The sequence below is a fragment of the Tachypleus tridentatus genome, chromosome 1, assembly GCF_004210375.1.
Source record: "Tachypleus tridentatus isolate NWPU-2018 chromosome 1, ASM421037v1, whole genome shotgun sequence".
Classification (NCBI taxonomy): Eukaryota; Metazoa; Arthropoda; class Merostomata; order Xiphosura; family Limulidae; genus Tachypleus; species Tachypleus tridentatus.
The window spans coordinates 64335807-64363615 of NC_134825.1; the positions used below are offsets into that span (position 1 = coordinate 64335807).

The following is a 27809-nucleotide window of genomic DNA, read 5'->3' on the forward strand; positions in this document are numbered from 1 at the left end:
AGAACACATTTAATATTTGACGATAAAGAATGAAAAAACGTTGCTTGTCTTAAACTTGGTTAAGACGTTAAAACTACATTGTTAACATGCTCTTATTAAATATAATCATCCGTTGACAAATAAATGTTCAAGACCTATCCAAGGAATATTTTATTGGCATTGGATTTTGTGGAACCGGAAGAATGGTTTTATGAGAAAATTTTCAGTGTGAACATAGTCAAGAAGGGCTGTCTAAGCTCAGTACAGAATTGAGGATTACCAGGAATAGCTTTGACAAGACATGGACAGAACTGTTAAGAGTAACAGAACCACTTATCTCAGTTTCCTTTGGCAGCCAGCAATTAGTGAATGTAATTATGTACTAATGTGTTCATGACTTTATTCAGTTTTTGTTTTCAGTTTAATATGAAAAAGTAGTTATATTATAACGTTGTAAGTGATTTTGCTTTGCTAATACTTTCATTGTATGTCGTTTGTTACATGATGTGATTGGTATTAAGTTGTTTCCTATGAATGAATGCTTTATTTTACTATTATGATTTGCACTTGTGACATTACTTGTCAGATTTATAAACAATTATAAACCATGCTACTTTAGTTGGTGTATTTCATTTAGTGTACATTCCTACGTATTGTTTCTGTTTGCTTCATCTTGATTATGAAATTAAACTGTTATTTGTGCTCTGAAATGTGATGTCTTATAACAAACTTACTGTTTTCCATTATTCTCTGCGTTCATTTTATCATTATTTGCTTTAACTCTCTATATGAAAAGTTTAGTTTCGTGTAACAAACTTGAGTGGTCTGCTTCACATATGTCTTATGCTGTTTCTCCCATGTCTGTTTAGTGTCGTGTAACGTCATGTTTCAGTTCGTTTAGTTGAATTTATGTCTAAACGTAATTATCAATCTTAACTAACTTAGGTAAAGCTGAAATAATAAAGTGAATACTATGATGATCCTACTAGTTACATACAACTCTATAACTTAATTTTGAGAACATTCTAAATTCATTTAGTATTTCCAGACTGTAGTTGTCTTAAGACCAACGATCCTGGACTTTATCTGTGTTACATAATACTCCTTTTGTCTGTGTTACATAATACTCGTTTTGTCTGTGTTACATAATACTCCTTAGTTTTAATGTTTGGTAAGCGTATCTTGTTAAGTTATTTGCTTGACTTTTGCTACTCATTTAATAATATTTCACAATATTTCAGTGTGACTGAATAAAACTAGAAAAGCATAATACTTTTTTGTTCTCTGGTTTTACGTGTGTTTTGAATTTCAATATCTCTTTCAGTCTTGTACAAAATGTCCCCCAGCTCAGACTACTGTTAAAGGCATAACTTTTTTTATTTCTCTGATTTTACTTGTGTTTTTGTATTTCACTACCTACTTCAGTCTTGTACCAAATATCATCCAGTTTTAATCACAGCCGTAGCTAAGTGAAGATGCCAAGTTTTCTAGTTTAATGTCAAAATATTTTCTACGTGGGTCTCGAGTTATAAACAGATTGTAATATCATGAACGTTTGTATGTGGGAAGTGCTCTGTTCGTAATCTAAATACAGAAAAGTTAAATAACTTATTTAGTAAAAGTATTAATTAATAATTTGTAAGAAATAAGTTATTTATATATTTACATACCTCTCATGAATTGTCATATTCGTTCTACATTTTAGCTCTATTCACACTACAGTTGTTTTTCTCCTATTCTTATCAACTACTATTATTTTATTCTAATTAATACTACCATAATAGTGAACTATTTGTACTCATTTGCACAACAAGGATATGAAAATCCTATACAACAAATATCGACTTACCGTTCGAGCTACATCCTTAAATCTAAACCAAAAACGTTTTATTTGAAAACAAGTTTTAAAATAGGAGTGATTCATTAAGCGTTCCATAATCATTATAAGTCCATTACTAGTAATCTAGAGTTACAAAAAGTAATTGTAATTACAATTTGTTTTGTAATTTGTTCGTTTTGGACTTTAGATTTTTGATGATGGAATTATGAATATTCCGAAATGTTTAATAAATACTTGCTAATATCACGTTTGTGTTTTACTTTATCACTAAGTTACATTTTTTGATAAAAATGAGTCGATTACTAGTTATATTGGGTTGAGGAATAATTCGTGAGCGTTTTTTCAAGTTAGAAAAATATATTCATAAATGAAACGCTTTCGCAAAATATTTCATGTCATTTGGTAGATAATTTTTTGCTCTAATAGATGGTGTGTTTGATTTTCATATGTCTTTAATTTTTACTTTCATTTTCAGCTCATTAAATGGAATGTCAAGTGGACAAAATCGAGCATTTTCGACACCATCTGCTTTTCGCATTTAATATCTTGCAATTTCGTTTAAAACAATGCATACTATATACCTAGGTATTACATGAAATAAAGCATCATAATAAATGTTTTGGGTGTAATGTGTTCATGCATTGAAGTATTGTATAGTCTTGCATGTAATGCTTGAATGAAATTATTTAAAAACGCTCACGAATTATTCCTCAACCTAATATAACATACCTAACTGAATTTGCAAATGAATCATTGCACAGAAGACAAATGAAATGTTTTGAAACTAGCACTTTTTTGAATAGCATGTATGTGCAGTTGTAATACAAAGCATCGAGACTGAATATTAATAATTTCTGAGGTATTAATATTTACTGTAATCCGATAGAACACTATTTATACCTATATCCATAATATTTATTTTTTTCCTTTCTCATGCTTCTTTACTCGGTGTCGTATGAAAAGTCTTAATATTGCATGAAATAAGGAATCATTCATGATCACTTAGCATTATTGTTAGAGTTATTTATTTAATACAGAATCTATCTAACTGTAGCATTTTCATGTAAAGGTAATAAAATACCATTTTCATCGAGCATTGTAAATTAAACAGACGAGAACACGCATCTAATAAGAGAAGTATTTTTTATCATCGAACGAAATATTCATTGTTTATTAATCGGATATCACACTTGTTCAAACTGAACATCAATTGTGTTGCTAACTTTACTGTTTTATTTTGGAACTTTAAAAAAAAAACGTTTATTATTTTTGAATGGCAAGCTAGCTATAGCAATGTAAAATCTATACTTCGTAACAGTGGAACAGAAAAAAAAACAATTTAATGATAAATATCAACTTCTTCCATTTGCTATTGTATCAGTAAATTGTCTAATGTTTTCAACATAGTTAACCAGAAACGAACCAGTATTGATTGTGTATCATCACTAGAAACAGTAAACGTAATCATTAATTAAATACTTCTAGATTGTTACAGTGTCATTCACATTATCTTGATATATTTGAAAAGACGTTATAGCAAAATTATAATGTATAGATGGGTTTGTTTTAACATAAATACCGAGTTAAATATATAACTTTGTCAATTTCTCTAAATTTAAGGTATTGAGTTACGTAAAGCCTTATTTAAATATACGTTCAATATATATGGTCTTGATTAATCACATGCACATATCTTCACTCTGTTTTATAATGTAAATGTTATTGTAAGACATCACATAAAATATTGTACTCAATTACACGTAAACGTCCATTTATCACAACATCAAAAATAACTTTTCTTCACCAGTGTAGAAAGTTATGTAAGACTTCACATTAAAATGTATTTATACGTGTAAGTAAAACTTCTGTTGACACATTTAATAGAATACCTATGAACATTGTTCAAATTGCAGTTTAAACTTTGAATTATTAAATATGTTAGGTCTGAATTAGTTTGAATCTTATATTGTATCTTTTATATTCTAAATCTTTTAAAGTAGACTTACGCGGAAATCTTGAAGCAAAATGATTCTACATTTTAGCAGTGTTAAATAAGTTATTGCAAATACGATTGTATTTCATTGCGATGTAGTACATGAATATTTACAATGTAATTTTTAAATAACAGACTAGTAACAAATTCGTTGGATATATAAACGAAAGGAAATTATGATAAATTTACTTAATTTAGTAAGATGTTATTTCTTTCTTGTTTATTAATTTGTTTATATGAACAGCAAAGTTCAGTAAACACATTGTTTGAAACATCTCTTATCATTATGATAGTAAACTGATTTAGAAGTATGAAAACAGTGATTTATTACCTTTAGTATCAATGATAACCTTGTTTGGAACAATTTCAGGTATTCATTTAATATATTTTCAGTTTTAGGGTTAATTGTGGAACAAGGTGTTTAGTAGGGACGGTGCTAGAGTGTGAAGAGGTGTATTTGCACACCCAAATTTCACTTTAGTCCACCCAAGTTTTTGTTTTTTTAATTTCTAAGAAGAGTCAACAAAAGCTCCACTGGCCTAAAGTCTACCTACAAGGGTTAATTGTCTCCGAGCCCAATGAGCCATTTAAATCAGTTTTGACAATGAAATGATCACTGAAAGCTTATTTTTCTAAAATCTATAATAAATAACTTATTCTTTTAAACAATGGATTGAAACTGACAATATCAGAAGCTTTTGTGAAGTATTTAAATATATGTTTGTAAGTATACATTGTTGATATAAATTTTCATAGACAATTTGATCTTTGCGTCACTAAGCTTTTAAGTGACTTTAGTTATCCAGTTTGTTTTCTGTGAAGAATTTAATAATGTTGAATTAATTTAAAAGTATTAAAACATCATGCAGAGTATATTGTAATATCTCTTATAATTTGGTAACCTATAAATTTGGAATATTTTCCATTTCCATTATAACGTTACTTCAACAACATTATAAATATTTGATTAAAGTATTTGGAAAATAAGAATAATAACACTTGAGTATGCTTGAAGTATGTTACATTGTAGTTTCACAGTAATATTTTACTTTCATATAATGAACTTCCAAAGTCAAAGAGGTAGGTTAATAACTTGTTTCCAAGATGTTTTGACAACTTGACCGAGATGAATGATTTTGTTTGATCAATTAGTTTCGTAAAAATTTAAATTAAAGACTTACTTTTCGTTTTTATTATTATTTTTCATTATGTCACGCTTGTTCTGTTTTATGTTAAAATAATGTCAGTATTATTAAATATGTTCCTTAAGTGATTTACGTTTCGGTTAATAACGTAGAGTTAAGGAAGTTTCGTTTTGTAATAAAACATTCCACGTTTTTAAATATTAGTAAATCATAGAAAAACATAAAATATATATAACAGTGAAACTGAGACAGAGCTGATAAAGTTCAACATAATATTACCAAATCACATTCAAGCAAAAAAATCATATTCAAATCAGAGATTTTTTCAATTTTCCGATTAGTCTTGACTAACCAAATGAAATAAATAATTTCATTTTAAAGTGGCAGTAAATTAATCATTAAAACATAATATTGTATTGTGTAAAAGACGACAAATAAAGTAACTTACGGTGTTACGCCCTCTACATCAAAGTCAGTGAAGGTAATATGAACTCTCTCGGTTTTTCTCCCTATAAAGGAATAGTAGCATTCTGTGTTTCTAGGATACAATCCTGGATGGTTGGGTGAACAAAATGTTCCGTTAGTTTGTTCCCAGCTATTGAAGATGAAGCCGCATACTGTAAGTCATGTTATTACTTCAGTTATAAAATTATATATCTCTAAACAAGCCGGTTAGTAAAATATCTATTCAAATCATACATGAAGATAATATTACATTTCTTAATATTTGCTTTTATCAGTTATAGAAAATTAATTTATATAATATAAATCTTACATATTATGGTAATGTTAGAAGGGTAATTCTAACATTTCTTCTTTACCAACTCCTCTCTGTTTGCCAATTTTTGTTTATTTTTGACCCATTACCAACACATTTAACACAGAAGCAAATAACACTATGACATATCGTAAAACATATAATCATATATTTATATCTTCTTCTAACTTAATAAAAATTATTGTAATTGTGACACTGTAGTTTCCTATAGATAATTATTATGCTGTAGTGAGAAAATTTTTTAATTGGCAGTCAGAGTACAGCGTTAATACCACGTTTTTTAAACCATATGATAGCACCAACGATTTTAATCGTCTGTCAGAAAAATAAATGATCACTTTTGAAGTTGAAGTAGAATATTCTCCGTGGTAAGTTCTATAATGGCATATTGTTTTTTAATTATTAGTCTATTATCAACATCAAGAGATTGACTGTCACCTTTATGGAGCACCAACAACTTAAAGTACGAGCAACATTTTGTAATGTAGTAAGGATTCGAACCCGTCTCGTCAGTTCCAAAATCTTGAATCAACCCGCGACATAAAATCACCTTTCCATGTTCAATTTTATTTCAGATCTATATCTTTACAGCTTATTTTCCCTGTTATGAATATTCTGAGAAAAATGACCCTAAAATAGAAACATAAAAGGTTATAGCTGCTTATAGGTTTCCTTTCCAGAAATTTAATTTACATAATGTATGTATTTTGTTTGTTTGTTTGTTTGTTTTGAATTTCGCACAAAGTCACACTGGGGCTATCTCCACTATCCCTAATTTAACGGTGTAAGACTAGAAGAAAGACAGATAATCATCACTGTTAACTCTTGAGCTACCCTTTTATCAACGAATAGTGGGATGGACCGTCACATTATAATGACTCCACGGCTGAAGAAGCGAGCACGTTTGGTGTGATGGGAACTGGAACCCGCGACCTTCGAATCACGAATAAAGTGCCTTAACTATCTGACCATGCCGGGTTTAGTGTGTGTATAGTCAAAATAGATTTCGTTTCTACAAATGCACTGCTAAACCTCTGTAGTCGTATTCGTTAATCAATAAGTGCAGAAGTACAACAATTAGCTACGAAGAGTTGATAAACACGTAACATCTAAGAGCTCTTGTTTCTCTGTAGAATACAATGTGTGGCTGAAATAAAAGTTAAAAAACGCATTTTTTATAATTGTAAGAGAAACATGTTACATATTTATTTGTAGTTTGTAATTATTGGTTTTTTTATAAGAAAGTAAAGTCAGTAAGCTAAAAACTATTGAATTATACATTAGGTAAACAGTTTTTGTACCTTATATTTCTTTCCATTCATCTCTGAAGCTCTATGCTCAAGGACACAGAGAAATTAAAAAATCTGTAAATATAATTTTGTCATCTAGCGTAAATTCTTGTGTTTTTCGGTTATTAACATAACATTAAACACCGTTACATAAATATCAATACTTTTATTAAGGCTCGGCATGGCCAGGTGATTAAGGCATTTGACTCGTAATCTGAGAGTCGCAGGATCGAATCCCCGTCACATCAGATATGTTCGCCCTTTCAGCCGTGGGGGCGTTATATGGTAAATTCTATTAATCGTTGGTAAAAGAGTAGCCCAAGAGTTGGCGGTGGGTGGTGATAACTAGCTGCTTTCCTTCTACTCTTACACTGCAAAATGATGGACGGCTAGCGCAGATAGCCCTAGTGTAGCTTTGCGCGAAATTAAAAAACAAACAAACAAATACTTCTATCAAACGAGCAAATTTTTAACACTAATTTGCTCAAGATAAAGAGTAAATAATCGTTTTTTTTTAGATTCGTGTAGTTCACTTTAATTGTATATTGTTTTTTTATTGGCAAGTACAACTGCTCGAGGGTTCAAAAAAACGTGCCACTTTTCTCGCTGCCAAATACACTAATAATGTTTTTAATTAGTAGTAAAATACGTCTTGACAAATGAGCTTTGCCACAGACTAGCTTGAAGTATAATCGTCTATGAAACCAGTTTATGTCGGTTCTACAACGAGACGGGAAATATATTCAACTGAAAATCAGTTCTAGGTTATTGAGATTAGGAATGAAAAGCTCTTAAATTCATGCATATAATTTGCCAAGGAAGATTTAATGAAGTTTTTCTTAAGAAACGTTCCTAATACAAGCTTAAAACTTCATCTTGTGAGTACCTAATCATATAGGATAAGCAGGAAAAACTCACATTTAACTGAGGGCTTTATTGTGTATCAAATAAAGAGGACATTTCACGGTATCTGCTGAGTACTGTGTTGTTCCTTGTTAACATATTTAGTTGTTTTCATTTTAGGATAAAACTACTTGAAAATCTAGTTGAAAACACAGTTATTACTTTTATTGGTGACTGAATCTTGTAAACGCTAAGGGCGTGAACATAACTGTGCAATCTTAAAATTGATATGTCTGAGGACTTATAACACAAAAACGGATTACAATACTCCTGATGGGCAGATCACAGGTAGCTCCTTGTGTAGCTTTGTGCTTACCGAGAGAAAAACAAACATATAAACTTAAAACCGGCCCCGATTTTTAACAAGGATTCCTTTACAACCTTTAAAAGATAACTATAAAAAGATTGGAAGGCAAAACGATTTTGTATAATATATTTCTCAACTTTGACCATGACCTTAAGTTGATGAAAGTTTAACATGATATTGAAATGAATTTCCTTTATAAAGTACATAGTTTGTCAATGTTTAAAATGATCGATAAACATTGAATTTATGTTTAATTTCTCTGCATTAAAACATCCTATTTAACTATGTTAGATCGAGATCTCGAGTTTTCATCTTTAGCTACTCTATTTTATTCACTTAAACTATGTTTGGGAAAAGTGCATATGCACTTTATATATAGACTTCCCTACAGTGACATTTGAGACAGTACAAGAAGTTATCGTCCTACATAGAATTTAACTGGAAAATGTTGTGCAGGTATATACCCTCATGTGTATTTTGTTTATGTACAAAGTTCCTTATCATCACATATATATATATATATATATATATTTCCCATATTTAAAAGCATATTTACCAACGTAATCCCCAAAAGCATTCACGTTTCGCTTGAACACCAATTTTAGTGATTAAAATCGAAAATAGAAATAAAGAAAATAGTCACCTGATAATTGTGAAACATCTTCCTTTGCCATACTTCCTCCTGCACTTTGCTAAAATGATTTCTACATTAATTTTCTTTACGTAAATGTAAATGAAAAAAAATGAAAGTTTAAGTCCAGTTTTCTATTTTTTGTGGTTATAGTTGTGTTTATCGCCAAGTTATCCTTTTATCTTTTAGTTTATCTATGAATTTTTAGTTGCATTAAAACGTTAACTCACATTCTAGCTAATCATTTGCATTTTGAGTAAATATGTGTGTGTGATGAAACTGTCACCAAATTCCCTAGCGGCGACGTACAGATACTATTAATGTAGCATAATATTATTTAAATTAATGATCGTACGAGGTATACTCTCCCGATCTTCTCAGTGAATACATTTTTTCTCAGGAACTTCACTAACAGAGAAAGTCACGAGATAGTTAGTGAGTAACACAGCCAATTATTACTGTTTATCACTGAATATTGTTAACAAAATTGAAATGTAGTTTTGTGATGTTGTATTTTTTGACTTGGGATTTTCTTTATTGTTATTTTTTCCCTAATTGCACTATTTGAAATAATACCTGTATTTATGATATGTTATTCATTATTGTCAAGACTTGGCCACACTTGTGCTTATTAACTGCGTTTTGGTAAGTGTTGACTTTATTTCTAAATGTTTCTATAGTTAAGTAAATTGTTTTGTTGTTGTTGTTGCTGAACCCCAATTGTAGAGGCATGTTTATTTTAGGCCGTTGCAAGTTCTTAAAATAATGTATCGCACTACTGTACAAGCCCTTGATATCTAAAACATTTAAATAAATTAGAGAAATTGACGCAAAAAATATTTATGTTTAGTTAAAACAGTCGGCAGCAAAGAACTATAAGCTAAGGGAAAATTCAAGTTAATAGCTAAAATATTTGATCCTTAGGCGTATAACTCTGTATATTATTAAAGGAAGAAAGACAAATGATATTCAAAAGAAATACGATTCCTATTACAGGTAATGAAGGAACAAAAAACAATGACATTTAAGTAGTTTAAATAATGCTGTTTAAAGCCTTCTTCTTGTGGTAAGTAAAATATTGACTAGAAAATAGTTAATAAATAGTGATTTTATCAGCTGTCTCCACTAGCTCAAACTGCTCTTCTTTAAATGCTTTATTTTATTTGTTTGTCTTGGATATTCACGTAAATTTATACTAAGTGTCCATATTTTTTAATTAATAGAATAGGAGGAAAGCAGTTAGTCAGTAACACCCACAGACAATTTGACTATTCTAATTGGATACTGGGATTTGTACGTCACTCTTATAATATATTTACGCCCCTAGATGAGAAGTATAATTTTTAAAAAATGGGATGCGAACCGTGAACTCTTGGATTTTTCAGATCAGCAAGCTAACCATTAGGCTACGCGAAGCCGTTCTTAAACCTAATACCTCTTTTCAGATAAATACATGGACATGAAAGCAAATGTTTAATAAATATATAGCAGGCATTGACTTAATTATCTTTTTGACGCAGTTGAAATTATAAACATAAGTAATGTTTATATTGCAGGTGACAACTTACTCGTTCACAAATCATGAAGACGTGTAATCATTTAATGTTTTTAAATAATCCTTTGGAAAATATAATTATCATACGTAATTTTAGAAATTCTTTTAATTTTACTGTCATAGAAATGTTACGTTCCCAAGGAAAAGAAAATATTATGTAAACAAAATATTAGAAAACCAATAACTCATTTGTTTGGTTGTTTTTTAGAATTTCGCGCAAAGCTACTCGAGGGCTATCTGCGCTAGCCGTCCCTAATTTATCAGTGTAAGACTAGAGGGAAGGCAGCTAGTCATCACCACCCATCGCCAACTGTTGGGCTACTCTTTTACTAACGAATAGTGGGATTGACCGTCACATATAACGCCCCCACGGCTGAAAGGGCGAGCACGTTTACTGTGATGGGGATTCGAGCCCGCGACACTCAGATTGCGAGTTGAACGCCTTAACCCACCTGGCCATGCCGGGCCAACTCATTTCATCTCATTTGTACTCCATGTAATCATGCATAAGAGCGTTAAGTATAATAACTAAGCCTATAGACCGGCCATTATTAAAAATAAAATTAAATCATATATATTAATATTAAACTGTTGTTGATTTTGATATTTCTGTTAGTAATAATAAACTATACTATAAACTATACGAGGTCTTCTTGTAAAAGAGGTGTTTATACAGTCGTATATTTTTAATCGTATCATATCACGAAATATTCTCCACACTTTATTAAAAAAGATTATAAGTGTGCGAGTCACTCTCTCTAGTGGCGGTGGCCCTCTCTGTAATAAATGTAATATAAATACTGTTTTACACTTACCTGACTGCGGGTCTTGCCTCACTCCGTTGATTCCAAAATCTGGAAAAAATAAATACCATTTGTTGGTGCATTTATTTCAATATGTGTCGTTTACTGATCAAGTTATTAAACAAAAGAAGGAAATATACAAAAACAATCCTAATCAGTCAAATGCTGGTGCTTTCTATAACACTTAGGCCTTATAATAAAATAGGTGATAAACTTTATATGAAAATGGTAGTTTCTAAAAATATATATATATATATTTAAATTAACCCTTCAAATTATTCCAAATTAGAGAAAACTGTTCATCTCTAAGAGAAGATCATCACACCTCAGTACATTCGTTTTATCGACTTCCATTTGTTGTAATTTATTAAGTTGACATATTCTATCAATATTTCAAAATATCATGGATAAATCATTATATTTAAGTACATGTTACCCTATTCCATCTGTATATAACATGAAAAACAAAGTAAATGGGATAGGCTAAAATATTATGGAGATTTGAAACTTAGAGAGTAATGTAGCAATGTAATATTACATATAGTCTGATAAATTAATTATGTAAATAGTTCTTCATCCTAATGAGTTCTGATGTTGTGCGAAAGGTCTCGTCGGTAACGATACGTAAACACTTAATATATTATAGTTGAAATGCAGAATAGACATTTCATACTTGGAAACCTGTTATGAACCAATAATAATAGATGAGGCTAAAATGGTAATATTGTAACTCTTACTGAAATGTAATATAACACATTACCAGTTAATGATCTGTATACTGCGAAAATATTGCATTTGCGTCTATAATAGACAAACATAATATACGTTTCTGGGATTACACCTTCAGTAGATAAGCTAGTTGTTCGGGTGTAATAATATTTTTTACGAGTTTGTTTCCTTAGATATATCTACCTTCCTATAGTTAGTTTCCCAGAGTGCACAGTAGTTCAGGGGTGCGATGCCGCGGGTTTTAGTGTCCATATGTGCTATTAATTTCTTTTTTTTCTGACAGAAGTGAAGAAAAGTGATGCTTGTGAATGAAGATAAAATATGATAGACGGCGTATCTCTGCTACAGTGGGAGCCCTCCTATCAATACTTCTCTCACTAAAGGATGTTTGTTCTTTCCAGTAATCTTCGCACAAGCACATTTTTTTTAAATCATCAAGATGAGAAAGAAAAGAAATTCTAGATTAAAAAAGGGTGATTCAGCTCTGTGGTATAAATTTGTTTTGAAACATCCTGTGTCATATCCAAACTTTCCCAAATAAAACTAAATAAATAAATCTGTAAAATAATATTCAAGTTAATTATTACTTGGTTACCGATAAAAAAAAGAGAGTAAATGTTACGCAACATCAGAATATAATATCGTTTCTAGTTTTCAGCACTTAGCTGTTCTTTTTAATCTCGAATGACCATTTGGGTCCATACGTTAAATCTTTTTTCAAACACATCTTTTAAAACTATTTTTGAACCGAATTGATTGCAGACCCATAACTTGTCTCAGAAACACTTTGATCACGCAAAATATTAGCATAAAATTCCATACGTAATTAAGTATTACTACTTAATAGCCCCCCAGTGGCACAGAGGTATATCTGCGGACTTACAACGCTAAAAACTGGGTTTCGATACCCGTGGGGGGCAGAGCACAGATAGCCCATTGTGCAGCTTTGTGTTTCAAAACAACAACAACAACAACTAATTAATAGTAAAATAATGTACATCTTACATTGAAAATGTGCGATTGCAGTTAGTTTCTTTGGGGCCAATTCTTTACAGTGAGCGTTGTAATAGACAAAGATTCTCAGATTACGCTGTTTGTTAGAATGAGAGTATCCTTTGAATACTGAGAGCTAAATCAACAAGTTGGTTGGTGAACAGAGGTTTAAACCTATTCTTAAATGCAAGAACAACTAATTTATTATACACTCAAAATACATTTTCTGTTTGCTTTCTTGTCAAAAAAAGGTTTGTAAGTATACCGTAATGTTTTTATAATGTGGCTATTATGGAAATATATTTTTATATTATAATATATTAGATTTCAAGGCACTTTTTTTTTTCTAAACTTCCTCGAGACAGATAAATATTGAGGGAAAAAATACAGCTTAATAGCTCAAAAGTATAAACAAAGCAATTGAATAATTTACCATATCTGTTTAATACATTCAACTAAATCATTTATAGTTTACCACATTTTTTGTAAACGCTATGACCGTTGCAGAAACCTACTTGGTAAATTGAACCAGTTTCTGATAATAAAATGAGAATTCATATACTTGTTTACATGTCCAATGGTAATAAAAAATCTCTGTCTAATATATTTTTTAATACGTCTTGTAAAACTTCACCTACCAGAGACAAATCGATAAGTAGCTTGAAATCCTTTATAACTTGTAGAAGATTTGGCCTTGTTTGTATGGAACTCCATGATCATGTAAGGGCCATTGGACATTACCTGGGGAGGGAGGGCGTCTCCACAAAAATTTTTTAGTACTTCTATTTGACCTTTGATTTTGATAAATGCCTGGACAACATCAACTCCTTCACAACTAGAAAAATGTGTAACATCTAAAATCATGTGATCATGTAAGTAATTTTGTTAGTTAATGAAAGTTTGTATTCATTAAAGTTACGAAAAGTTCTATTATGGGTTGTTTTTGTGCTCTTATTAAGATGTTAGATTAATCAAAGTATTAGATTGCATTTAATAAAATTATTCCTTCATCGCTAGCAGTTTCTTCTATGATTTATATGTATTTTTCATGATCATTGGTTATTGTTTTTCACGCGTTCAAAAATATTTTGACATCCTAATTTAGCTCACCCAAAAAATGCAGAAAACATTGAGGTAATATTTACAATATTTTTTTTCTAATATTCTTTTAGCAAATCTGTTTATCTAGTAGTCGTGACCAATGTTTTTGGGGTTCCGTAATGATTTCCTGATAACAAACGTTTATTTCTAAGAAGAATATAATAATTTCTGAAGTATATTACCTACATATATATATAAATTAACTAAATAATACGTCGATATGTATTCGCTCATGTGCCATTTATATCAAAACACGATATTCGATCGTAACATTGTAAAAAATTCTTTCTTTTCTCACTATTAAATGGTCGTTATTTCGAAGAGAAATGGTACCTTCCGTTAATTTTTGAGTTAAAGATCCAGTTTTATGGAATTTTCACTTTAGTGTTTTATAGCAGTGGTTTTCAAATGAAGACCTCAATCAAATATTTCATAATTATAAAGCGTTTCATACTTTACTATGACTTTTTATCTAAGTCTTTTATTTATAGTAAAGTTCTGATATCTCAAGCTTACCACTAGGCCACCAGAGGGCGTGCCTCTGGAAGGTGAGGAATTTATTACCACTGGTTTTAATGTGTTATATATATTTAATTGAGAGGCTGTTTTCCATAACTCTTACAGCATGTTAGATAAATAAACAAAATCTAATATTTTTAATATTTTTCAACATTTATTTATTATATTAAATATACTATATTGATGTTTGTGGAATTTTTATAATAATATGAGCAAGATACCGATTTACAGAGCATCATATATGATATGTGGAAGTTTATAACAATATTAAAATAACAAAAATCGACTATATTTAAGAGAAATTAGAATTAAAGTTCTCAAAAACGAAAAATTACTGAATAAAAAAATTAATCAATTTTGTAAATATTTAAACAGTAAAGTGTTTAATATTAACATAAACAGAAAAATACATACTCCCTATTTGTATTGCTATGAGCTTGGATGTAAAGATCAAAATCGGTGAAATGGATCTGCACCCTCTCTCCTCCCCTTGCGGTGAAGTGGTAAGCACAGTGAACGTTGGAAGGGTAGGGCTCAGGATAATTAGGGCTTGCAATGGTTCCATTTTTGGAAACAGCACTAGTTACCCACATATCACAGTGTACACCTGCAGGATAGATAACATTAATAAATAGCTTCTTATATTACTTGTTAGAATAAACACAAAATGCATATTATGAGCCTAAGTTTTCTAATAAACATTATAGTAAGTGAAAAATTCGACAAGTGAAATAACATCCTATTGTTTTAAGAGATTCATCTCTTTTTATTTACTATTCAATTTTTTCGTGTAGAATTTGTTCTGATGTGGCCCTCAGTTGCACAGAGGTATGCTTGTGGACTCACGCCGCTAAAAATCGGGTTTCAGTATCTGCAGATATGTACAGATAATCCATTGTGTAGCTTTAAGCTTGGTTTGCTTTGTTTTGAATTTCGCGCAAAGCTACTCAAGGGCTATCTGCGCTAGCCGTCCCTAATTTAGCAATGAAAGACCAGAGGAAAGACAGCTAGTCATCACCACTTACCTCCAACTATTGGGCTATCTTTTACCAACGAATAGTGGGATTGACGGTCACATTATAACGCTCCCAAGGCTGAAAGGGTGAGCATGTTTGGTGTGAAGGGGATTCGAACCTGTGACCCTCAGATTAAGCTTTGTGCTTGATTGTAAATAAACGAAAGAAAACAAGCGCTGATATGTTACATGCAAATAATAAATAACTCAACTGCTTAGGTTAACCCTAAGTTGCAGCATTATGACAGCCAGTTTTCCGCTGAATTGGCATGGCCAGGTGGTTAAGGCACTCGACTCGTAATCCGAGGGTCGCCGGTTTCTAATCTTCGTCACACCAAATTTGCTCGCCCTTTCAGCCGTGAGGGCGTTATAATGTACGGTCAATCCCACTATTCGTTGGTAAAAGAGTAGCCCAAGAGCTGGCGATGAGTGGTGGTGATGACTAGCTGCCGTCCCTCTAGTCTTACACTGCTAAATTCGGGACGGCTAGAGCATATAGCCCTCGTGTAACTTTACGCGAAATTCAAAAACAAACAATGACAACAAATCTATCATAAAGCTGTCGATATTCTATTGTCACATTGGTATTCGGCTAAAATGCTACTAGTAAAAAATTAACTGGCTGATAGTAAGCTAACAGCAGAATAACAACATGATATATTAACTTCAGAAATTAGGGTAAAATATCATGCTATATACAAAGTGGTATATACACACAAACGTAGAGGTTCATTACATTAACGTTTGTTTTTTCATTAAATTAATAGATTTATTTTATTCAGAAAAAAATATAAACTACAATAGATTTCTATCCTGTAGGTTTATGTATTTTCGTTAGGGCTAGAAGTTAAAAGTAATAAACACACACAATGTGTGAATTTTATACAGCTCGTTTGTTTTATATTTATTCCCAGAACTTTCTGTTTAGCCTTTTATTCAAAAAATTAAATCAACAACTAAGTTTGAATAAGAGCAGATATAGTTGTTTAATTAACACTAATAATGTTAATAATGCTGATCACTGAAATGTATGTTATAGATTCAGAGATTGATCTTAAATTGGGACCATTTTATTTCAACGTTTTTATCCTTCTTAATAATTTCTCATTGCACTCCAACCCCGCAAACTCCACCATTCACGTTCGGAACAATATAGAAGTATTTACAACGAGAAAAGGAAATAATAATTGTATAATACTACTAACATCATGATACAACGAATAGACTCTAATCCAAACTTTCTGTTTTGTTTGAGTCAGATTGAATAGAATGATGAAAAAAATTGTCCAATATTCTAACTTTTGCAATAGCAAAAATAAAAGAGCAATCCAATATTTTTTTGTGTTTCTAATTAAGCACAAAGATATACAATGAGCTAACTCCTTGTCCAGCAAGAGTATGGAAAACCAGTTTTATCGGTGCGAGTCCGCAGCCGTACCGATGAATACTGAGGGGTTAATCCAAAACTAGCACATCCTTTATAATAACAGGGGATAAAATACTTCTAAATAAATACCTCTGTGAGATCAAGAGAAAACTAAATAGCTCGGTTTTATTATAATATTTCAGCAGGGTGTTGTAAATGCCAATGTTAAGAATTTGTCTGGTGAATGTGATGTTGAAATTTCGAAATAGTTTCCCAATTATTTTAAAAGTTATTGGACAAAATATAAAATTTAAAATTTCTTTAAAAGAACGACTGATTTAAATAAGGTTAAATACTTGATACAGTTATGTCTGAAATGTTCTTAAACCAACACAATTCGACTTAAAACACTATTCATAAAATTATTTAAATGTGAACTGGTGATGTCTTAAAATCTGAGTAAGAAAGTATTAATCGTAACGAAGTACTTAAGTAGATCTGTACTAAGTACGAATTGAGAGTGAAGATTAACAACCATCTGGATTAACAATGTTATTTGGCTTCATGATTTGTATATATGGAGTTACATGTAGTCTAGTGAATAATGTGCTGGACTTTATATATGATTACCCATATTATCCATTGTTCGCTCACCATTACTGTGTATATGATTACCCATATTATCTATTGTTCGCTCACCATTACTGCAAAATCTTGTTCCCATTATTTTATTACAGCAGCTCAAGAATTATTGATGGTCGTCCGAGACAAGATAGAAACGGAAAGTATACTTCTCATTGATCTTCCAAATTTTGTCTTATATGATTTTAAAACTGATGGTAGAAGAGATGCTTTGACATCTAACCTGATGTGCACTAGCACAGGCTCTCTGGAAAGCATTGTGGTTTGAAAGAGCGGGATACGTAGAAAAGGTATCCCACGCTCGTTTTTGAGACTTCCGTTTCTCCGGGTTGACAGGACATTACTATAGACGAGGATACCGTGGTAAACGGTAACATCTCCTAAGGTCTCGCTTAGGAATAGAATGAGCAGCTGTGTGGACGATATTATCAGTCATCGCTACCATGCAATTGTCTATCTATGGCAGACAGACGACGGCAGGGCCAAGTTCCGAAAGAGCAGTAAAAAAGGACCAGTTGGCCTGGCCCAACTTTCACCGATGCACGCAAGTCGGGTGTCATCGACCACGGTCAGTTTCTCTCAAAATGATGGAAAAATGATCACTGTTCCGTGGGTGACTTGGTAGTCAACGGTTCTACCAAAGAAAGAGGAAGTAAGGCAATGGGAAAGATCAAGCCAAAATAAAATACTAAGCAAGTTCAGACTGCAGTCCAGCAAGGACAATAAAATCAATAGAGTACATGTAAATATGCTGTGCAAAGATTGCTGACAAGAGTACATGTAAATATGCCGTGCAAAGATTGTTTCCATGAAATTAAATGTAGCACATGGCTCCCATACAAATGAATACTTTATCCACCTATTAATTGCTAACAGGAGCAAACCTGGTGAAATAGAAGCAGCCGAAAGACCCAAAATGTAGTCTTTGTTGGAGCATACAGCAGAGGAGTTTTAACAAGAGGCAGTTTTTCGTTAAGACATAACCAACTGCTCATAAAACTAGCAGCAACAGTGGACATTCAATGGTACAGAGCCAACAAAAAGAAGGCAACTACAAAACAGCCAGTTTACTTTCTCAGAAAGGGCACCAAACAGAGTGCTTTGAGAAAGCTCTCTATATTAACAACAAGTGCAACACTTGACATTAGAAATCAATGGGAGATAGTAGCCGATTTTCGAGATAGTTTGTTTGTTTATATAATTCTAAGAACACAGAGCAACACAAAGGGCTATAAGTATTTTGTCCACCACAAGTATCGAAACTCAGTTTTTAACGATGTAATGCCATGGACATACTGCTGTGCCATCAGAGTGCTAGAGAGTCTTGAAATGACATGATTTATTGTTTCATATTTTTCTACGTAAACCTTTCATTTTTAACACGCTCTCTACTCATTCTTTTTGCTATTTGGTAAATATTTACCTAATCCGTTTAATAAGAGCACACTATCACAACAAACATAGTTCAATTTTCTAACATTTCTCATTTAAAATAAAGCGCTCAAGTAATATCAAGAATATTATTTAAAAAAAAGAAATCAAAATATCCCTGACACAACAATATAAAATAATTTTTAGGAATGCTCGGGAAGGATACGAGATATGACACGCGCGTAGAACTAGTCAAGCTTGAACTCAAATATCATTACAATGTGAATTTACATAATTGTGAGCGTAGACAGCGCTAACTAATGCATTGACACATGTGAGACTTCGGAAGAAAATATTAAATTTAAAAAACAAGAACAACCTTAATTTGAGAAAACATCCATTTAGCTGACACTATTAAGCTCAGACTGGTATAACGAAATCAGTGCATCCTAACACGCCAATGTGCGTGATGCAATATTTTGTTTATTTTAACAGTATTTATGTACTATTCAAAAAGTATAATGAAATAAAATATACATATATACAAGGGTTAGTGCTAAGAAATAAAATATATGTACTAATTTATAATCCTTGCATTTTTTTCTAAATATATGTAATATAAAAAACTTTATATCGAAGCAGCAAAGAAAGTATGGTAAACAGCATCAACTTCAAACAAGGTGGGAGTTAAATTGTGCATTTCTTCAATGTTCTCCTATCAGAGGACTGTAGGGCTTAATTACCCTGTATGGCTGATTAGTTAAATCATGCAGTGCGCAAAATGCTTAGAGATAGAATTTGTACTTATCTTAGTTGGACAGTGAATAACTTTGTTACGTAAGAGTGTATTGGGAATGATTAGTTGGTCTGTCAGGGTAAAAACTGATGTTCTGCAATCCTAACAAGTAGTCCAGGTGTCTTTATTTATGCATGCTTTCATCAGTTATAAAAACACTATGGTATCTAAAGGTGGTGTTCAGTCCTTCATTGATTTCTTAGAATGCTTTCTCGATAACGACATAATTTGTGGTTTTAAATATTGCAATTTCGATTTATTTTGTTTGGTTCTTCAACCAAGGCACCTTCTTAAACAGATCCTGTATAATATGAATTCAGGTTAAGAAATACAGGTTTGTTTATTGTGGTGTGTAGGGCGTTGGAGTTAGCTCTCAGAGCTTCTCCAGCTGAGTGAACTGAATGGAACATACAATGAGTTGAAATAATTCTGAAATTTTATTTAAAGCCAAGACTGTCGTTTCTGAGACTAACAATATTATCAATAGATTTCAATTAGATACAGAGTTTGGTATCAATGTTTGTTGGTATTGTTTAAGGGCACTTGGATAAAATATAAGCATACATGAAAACGTAAAAGGATCGTCTACTCGGTTACCCATAGCAACAGCATTAAACTGATTGTAGAGAATACTTTTGGTGATGATTTGTTTTTGTTTTTGAATTAAGCACAAAGTTACTTAATGGGCTATCTGTGCTCTGCCCACCACGGGTATCGAAACCAGGTTTTTAGCGTCGTAAGTCCGCAGACATACCGCTGAGCTACTAGGGGGGGCATTTTTGATGATGGTATTTCTAAATTACACACACGTCATCTATGTGTTCCACTAAACAACTAGCAGAATAAAGTGCAACAAATTTTAAAGTTAACAATACTATTTTATTTGTCACCATATATCTTTCACTTGTGAGCCGATAAAACAGAACCTACATATTTTCCAAATGTGCTGGTATATTTAGGGTTTAGTGATAAAAGTTGTTCTGTGAGTTTAACAACATTTTCAACTAGCCTGCTGTAATGGTTACGAATAATTTAAGTTAGCTACTAATATATATATGTACTATAATTGTTTGTAATTGTAAGGGTATGTGTTAAAATTCAGTTTAATATGAATGTAATTTTGATTTGTTTTGATGCTGAAAAAAGAAAAAATATCTTTTTTTTTTTTTTTTTACAGCAAATAACTTTAAGCTATATTTCACACTCACATGTGTTTCACCAGCATTAGCTAATATTAGAAATCCGAACTTTGCTGTGCAAGCTCGTGAGACGATGACAGGGTCTCACATAAGTGATGTATTATAATCAATCATTTCTCGCGCACCGTACTTAAATTATCGCGACATAGATTAAATATAATGACAACTTGATACATAAGAAAAGTAACATTATTGAAACGGATTCGGTATGGCCAAGCGTGTTAAGGCATTCGACTCGTAATCCGAGGGTCGCGGGTTCGAATCCCAGTCACTCCAAACATGCTCGCCCTCCGAGCCGTGGGGGCGTTATAATGTCACGATCAATCCCAATGTTCGTTGCTAAAAGAGAAGCTCAAGAATTGGCGGTGGGTGATGATGACTAGGTGCTTTCCATCTAGTCTTACACTACTAAATTAGGGACGGCCAGTGCAGATAGCCCTACAAGGAGGCATATTTAACAACAATGTGCATTATTGTGATGTGGGCAAAGTATTTTTTTCTTAATAGCACAAATATACAAACTTTAAACAAAAATACGAAAGTGAAATATATGTATGTATTTGTGAGATCCAAAACTTAATTCGCACATTTTTCTCGTGTGTCTTTTTAAAACAACAACGCACACAATGCGCGCGTGCAGCTGGTTCATAAATGACTGTCAAAAAATACAATATATATTTATTCAAGGAAACCAAATTCATATTAAATTTTTCCATAGATACAAAAACATTACAATGTTTTATAGAATAACCTGCATGTCGTTATAATAATAGCTATTGTAACGAGTTGAGTGTGAACAGAACATGCCATACTACAAATCAAATACTGTAAATAAATCTCTTAGCATTTTGGCTCGTTTTCCACAATAATCAAAATGTACAGTATTAATATATCTATTTACAATGCAGAGAATAAATATATTATTGCTGTTTAAGTTTTCTTCTCTTTTCTGATTTCATTTATTTAATTTTTGGTGTTCACTAAGGTTAAAATAAGTGCTTAAGCCTGAATTAAAGAAGTAATTTATAAATTAAGTATTTTTAGAATATCCCTTATTTCTTCATGTAAAATACAGGTACTGTAGAAGCAAAGTTCAATATAATTATTATGTACCAAATTCAGACAGTAGAAATCTTGATCACACTCCCATTGTAAAATTTACTGCTTTAAACAAGAAGTGACGTGCTGCTTTGTCATTTCCGCCAAGTTTCTCGTCTCTTTTGACTTCTATGCCTTCTCACTTACAATCTATTTCTCCTGTCTTATACATGTTTTCTTGAAAAAATGAACGCACCTGAAAATCCTCGCAGAGAATTTACTAATTTTTAGCCAGTTCGTGGTTTGTTTTCGCATTTTCAAGAGAAAAGAAGACAGAAGAGTGTTATGTCCTTAAAACAACCAGCAAAATTTTTAAAGTAAAACACTTAAAGTGTATTACAAGAGCTTAAAAAAATACCATCGTGAACTAAGAGTTTACTTTAACTTGTAGAACTTCACCAAGGATACATAAGTTACTTCTCAGAAGATCAGTCCACTTGCACATCTACTAATTTTTATGCTTTATATAGTAAAATGTCCGAAACTAATGATATGAATATATTGTAATATTGGAAATGGATCACATGATATAGTGTGTAAAGAAACTAATACAAATGATATTTGAAAATGAAACCGAATCGAGCACTGAGCTGTAATTTTCAATGAATTATTTAAATATTTGTTTTTTCACAAAGTCTTAATGTCGTCGTCGTGGTTAGTAGATCATCTACAACTGTCAGTATATTCAACTTCTAATGTAGTAGATCTTTACTGTTAAATAGGACGTAAGTCCTTCTGTCAAAAAGATCCAATATCGAATCGACAAACATAGCTCTTTTCAGGAAAGAAATGAAGATTACAACCGAAAAGTAAGAAACTTATTAGTAAGTATCAATAAAAAATAATCAAATTAATAATCCTATGAGTTACTAACCATGACAGAGATTGATATCCGTTCGCTACAACCTTACAGAAAACTACGTTTGATGTACGCTAATTACATTATCAATAACAGTTTTTAAACACAACATAGTACATTGTAAGTATCTAAATAAAACTAAAAATGTTAATTAGCGATAAAATTATGAATAATTATAAGAGTTCTTGCTCAGTTAATTCATAAGTATTTTATTAATTCGAATTCCTATTGTTTATTATAGTTTCGAATATTTAATGTAAATGTAAATAATAGTTTTATAGAACGACAGTGCAGTAGAACTTGCAGAATGATAAAATAATTAGAGGACGAAACTTGAACTGAAAAATGAAACTAAACTTATGGAAAATCGTATAAAAGCATTATACAATACAAGCGTAAAAAGACTAATCTTATAGTTTCGCCACCATTTAAGTCAGGAAATAAACATCAAAATCAAACAATTAAAATTATTTGCTTGAAACTAGGTTCAATTAATAAACACTTTGCACACTGTATTTTCCTTCAGGTATTTTTGCTGAGCAGATAGAAGAGTAATGAATTCGCCGAAGTAAAAAGGAAGAGAAAAAAAGTGTAAAACGTAAACCTATCTATATTTAAAATCATAATAAGAGACGTTATGTCAAAATTAAAATAAAGAAATAAATATTAACGTAAATCAGAATATATTCACATATGCACTGACGATATAATTATCAAAATATTTCATCATTTATTTATTGTTTCTAGTTATAGTTATTTTTCATGTTTATTCATTCAATCCTGTATTTATTGACCTATTTCACCCTTCATGTATTTATTATATCTATAATACTCATTTGTTTTGATGTTATCGTGGCCACAGTATCATTTTCGCCATTTACAAAATTCGTTTTAGGCCTAGCTAGTAACGTTTCTTTACGTCCCTAATTAATTTAACAGTGAAAGACTAGAGGGAATAACGAATAGTGCGGGTCACATTATAATAAGCCCGCGGCTGAAAGAGCAATCATGTTTAGTGAGATGGAGGTTTGATCTCACGCCCTTCAAATAACGAGTCTTGTGCCTTAACTATCTGAGCATGCAGGGTCACAGTGGCACGAGGAGGAAGTGTGTTTCTAGAATCATTGTTTTGTTTAGTGAGACATTTTGTGACAAATTCCATGGAAGAAAATGCATATACATGTATACGTATAAATATTTATATATGTATATATTAAGGGCGTAAGAGCTGTGAAGCCAGAGGCATGCGTCTCACAATAATTTATACACAACACGTCATGTGAAACGCACAACCATTTATGAGTAATCAATTACAATGTCTGCATTTTAAAGCCAGAGAAATGTTATAGATTGTAGAATAACACTTGACTGGTCTAAGCACAAATAATAAAATATGTTAAATTCACCTTACTGAAACAAGACAATAATTTGTATTTATTTATTAAAACCAAACTACTGTTGACTGTATTATTGACCATGAACGATGTACACCCTTGTGCAAATTAATTGAAACAAATGGTCATTTTACAATATTTTCAGCATTGCGGCCGGTGTTTATTTTTGGGATATATGACGAAATTTTGAGGAATATTACGTCATTCGAAATTGCGTTTGAAGGGCAAGGAGACCAGTCAAAAAAAAACTTCTTATGAACTTAATGAAGAAAAAACGGTATCAATGGGGTTTGAAATACAAGAAATGCAAGTACAATGGAGGAAAATGTTATTCAGTGACGAGACTCATTTCTTCGTACAGGGTCAAACAAGTCTGCATGTTCGCAGATCTCCAGATGAGAAACTTCGAGAATCTCACATCAATCAGTTCGTAAAACATCCCTTGAAGAAGATGTTTTGGGCCTTTTTCAGCTACTATGGCGTCGGAGGCTTACATATCGTAGAAGGTATGATGCGAGGACCACAGTACATCGAAGCTTTGCAGAGAAGAGTCGTTCCAGAATTGAAAAAGAGATGGATCTGGCATTTTTCAGCAAGATTTGGCTCCATGCCACACATCGAAACTTGTGAAGAACTTTGTGACTACAACGCTAATAAAGGTACTGAACTGGTCTGGAAACTCTCCGGAGTTAAATCCTATAGAAAATCTTTGGGCTATTTGTAAAGAAAGACTTCAGGGAAAAGACTGTACTACGAAAGATAAGCTAATTGAGGCCATAATTGAGGTGTGGTATCGTGATCCAAAAATTAATAAAGATGGCAGTCAACTCGTGGACTTAATGCCAAAGCGAATTAATGATCTTCTGAAAAATAAAGGCGGTCATATCATGTATTAATTTGTGAGTAATTTTTGGATTCACAGAAACAAAACGCAAAAGTTAAAAAATCGTAATTTTCCGTCTTTTTTCAATTAATTTGCACAAGAGTGTATTTTGTTGCAAGAATTGTCTCTTCAACAAATTAAACAAGCTGCTAAAATGTTATCTTAGAATGTACTCTAATTCTATTTGCACATTTCAACAAAAGGGCCAAGCATGGCCAGGTAGTCAGGACGCTTGACTTGTGATCTGAGAGTCGCTGGTTCGATTCCCCGTTACACCGAACATGTTAGTGCTTTCAGCTGTTGGGGCGTTATAATGTGAATCCCACCATTCTTTGGTAAAAAGCGGCCCAAGAAATGATGGTGGGTGGTGATGACTCGTTGCGCTCTCTCTAGTTCTTCATTGCTGAATTAGGGATGGTTAGCGTAAATAGATGTATTTTTGCTCGAAACTCAAAAACAAACCAACAGTTGGTTCATACCATAAAATGGTATGATCTTAATATAATTGTATATATGCATATGTGCGTTAGTGTTACCAATAAGTAAAATATAATCCACGTGGGTTACGCTCTTTATTGCATTTAAATATGGTGCCATGAGTATAATCAATCATATTATTACAATATAAATAAATAATACTCTAATGTTATGAAAATGGTCCAAATGTAGATATAAGTGTAGCATCTTAAACAAGAACACTTAACTATATTCAAAGAATCTTCAAGTTTGTATTTAAAGATTTATTAAAGTTTTATGAATTTAGCCTAGGATTTAGAGAGGAAGGACTGAAGCAACTAAAACTTCAATACACTGATAGAAGTGAAGGTTAGGCCTGTGACAACTAGTATTTGTATAGGCTGAAGTTATAATAACGTTGTGTTTCTGTGGTAACTGAACATTTACTGCTTATTTCCACTACAGATTAAAATATATTTCACTAATACGTACTGATAGCTAATAGATACGTTCATTTATTCTTATATTGTAATATAATATCTGTTTAAAGAACAAATAATTCACTGAACAAATAACAAAATAATATATGCGAAGATAGGCTACACGTTAACTTCCACTCAACCGATTTAATCGACTTTGTTGGTTAGGATGAAATTGAATCCAACATGAGGGACAATATTTATTCTCAATATAACTTATTTCCCGTCGAGTAATTGGGTAGAAACCTTTGGTTAACTGGAGGCTTGCCAGAAAATGTATTAAGCAACAAAATTCAATCTCAGCTAAATTTGGCACAAAGAAAAAATAAACCTGGACAAAAGATGCACCGGGTAAAATAGTAGTTATTTCAAATTATACTCAAACAACAATCAGCGTTAAAATAACACTGATTGTTTTTTGAGTGTATTCTAAGAGAAATATGAATTACATATTAAGTTACTGAGTGTGGGGAGAATTCATGTCAACATGAAAATTAACAAATATTAACAGAAATAAAAAATATATTTATAAACACATTTATTGCTACATTTATCAATTTATTTCAGACTGTTGTAGGCTGAGTAAACATTAGATTATATATTAACAGTGAAAAGTCATTAGTCTAAGAGTAAAGCCACTTCATGTGGCTGACGGTGACTCTCGATACAAAACAAAAAATGTTGTATTCCTTTAATATTTCCCGTCTTTTATCAGTGGAAAAAGTCACTATAAAGTTTGTTCGACATTACATAATATTTCTCACAAAAAATTGCACGTGATACATTTATTGCCTGATCTGGCTCCGTGAGTAACCAGGGTGAAAGAAATTTAATGACTCTCTTGATCAACATCCTACGTTAATAAAAACAATCGATATGAAACGAAGTTTCGTAAGAATTGAGAATATTAACTAAGGAATTAGGAAAGGTATGGTGTACCTGTATACCACATTATTATTCAAGAGACTCAATGAAAGCCTAAAGTATAATATTTAGACGTTATTTTTAGGAAAATATCTTTAGAAAGTTCGTAACATATATCTGAGAGAAATGCACAATTTGCAGGTCATAATAATAGAGTGTACTCTTACATTCTTTCCTCGCATATAATAGATATATCGATCTCATGAATGCTGGATTAATAAACATTGATATAATTTCGTTCAGTAATTTTCGATTATCAATCCATGAAGGATTAATTATTTGTAGAAATGATATCATTCCGTAGTTTTTATTGGAACATCAAAATGTAACAATTAAACAATACATTTAGAAGTAAATAAATGAAGAAATGTGGAAATAAATAAATACAGAAAACAGTAGTGCCCCTGGTGGCTCAGCGGTATGTTTGTGGAGTTACAACGCTAAAAACCAGGTTTCGATACCCGTGGTGGGCAGAGCACCGATAGCCAATTGTGTAGCTTTGTGCTTAATTCAAAACAATAACAACAGAAAACAGTAAACAAATTTCAAATAAATATGTAAATAAACATAGTAGTGATGACTTTATAAATATACTTTATTTAATATTTTTATTTTAATTAATATTTTTAATTTTTAAATAAAATATCCTCTATACATATTTAGTACATACATATGATATGATACAACAAAAAACTTCTAACGAGATTGCTCCTGCGTGATAATTGCTGCGCACGTCTGTCAAAATTAATCTAAATAAGATTA

General features: G+C 31.7%; 1 protein-coding gene and 1 long non-coding RNA gene across 2 annotated transcripts in view; one reads left to right on the plus strand and one right to left on the minus strand.

Annotated features, from left to right (window-relative positions):
• The window catches only part of LOC143250549 (suppressor of lurcher protein 1-like), a 69147-nt gene that overhangs the window by 14496 nt on the left and 26842 nt on the right, over positions 1-27809 (minus strand). Inside the window, exons 7-10 of the mRNA XM_076501277.1 lie at positions 14980-15172; positions 13584-13780; positions 11236-11274; positions 5406-5574 (exon numbers count right to left, since the gene is read on the minus strand). Coding sequence (XP_076357392.1) covers positions 5406-5574; positions 11236-11274; positions 13584-13780; positions 14980-15172 — 598 coding nt within the window. The remainder of the gene's footprint in view (positions 1-5405; positions 5575-11235; positions 11275-13583; positions 13781-14979; positions 15173-27809) is intronic.
• On the plus strand, positions 9256-12522 carry LOC143250555 (uncharacterized). Its single transcript, XR_013028242.1, has 2 exons — positions 9256-9510; positions 12236-12522. It is a non-coding gene; the product is annotated as an uncharacterized LOC143250555 (long non-coding RNA).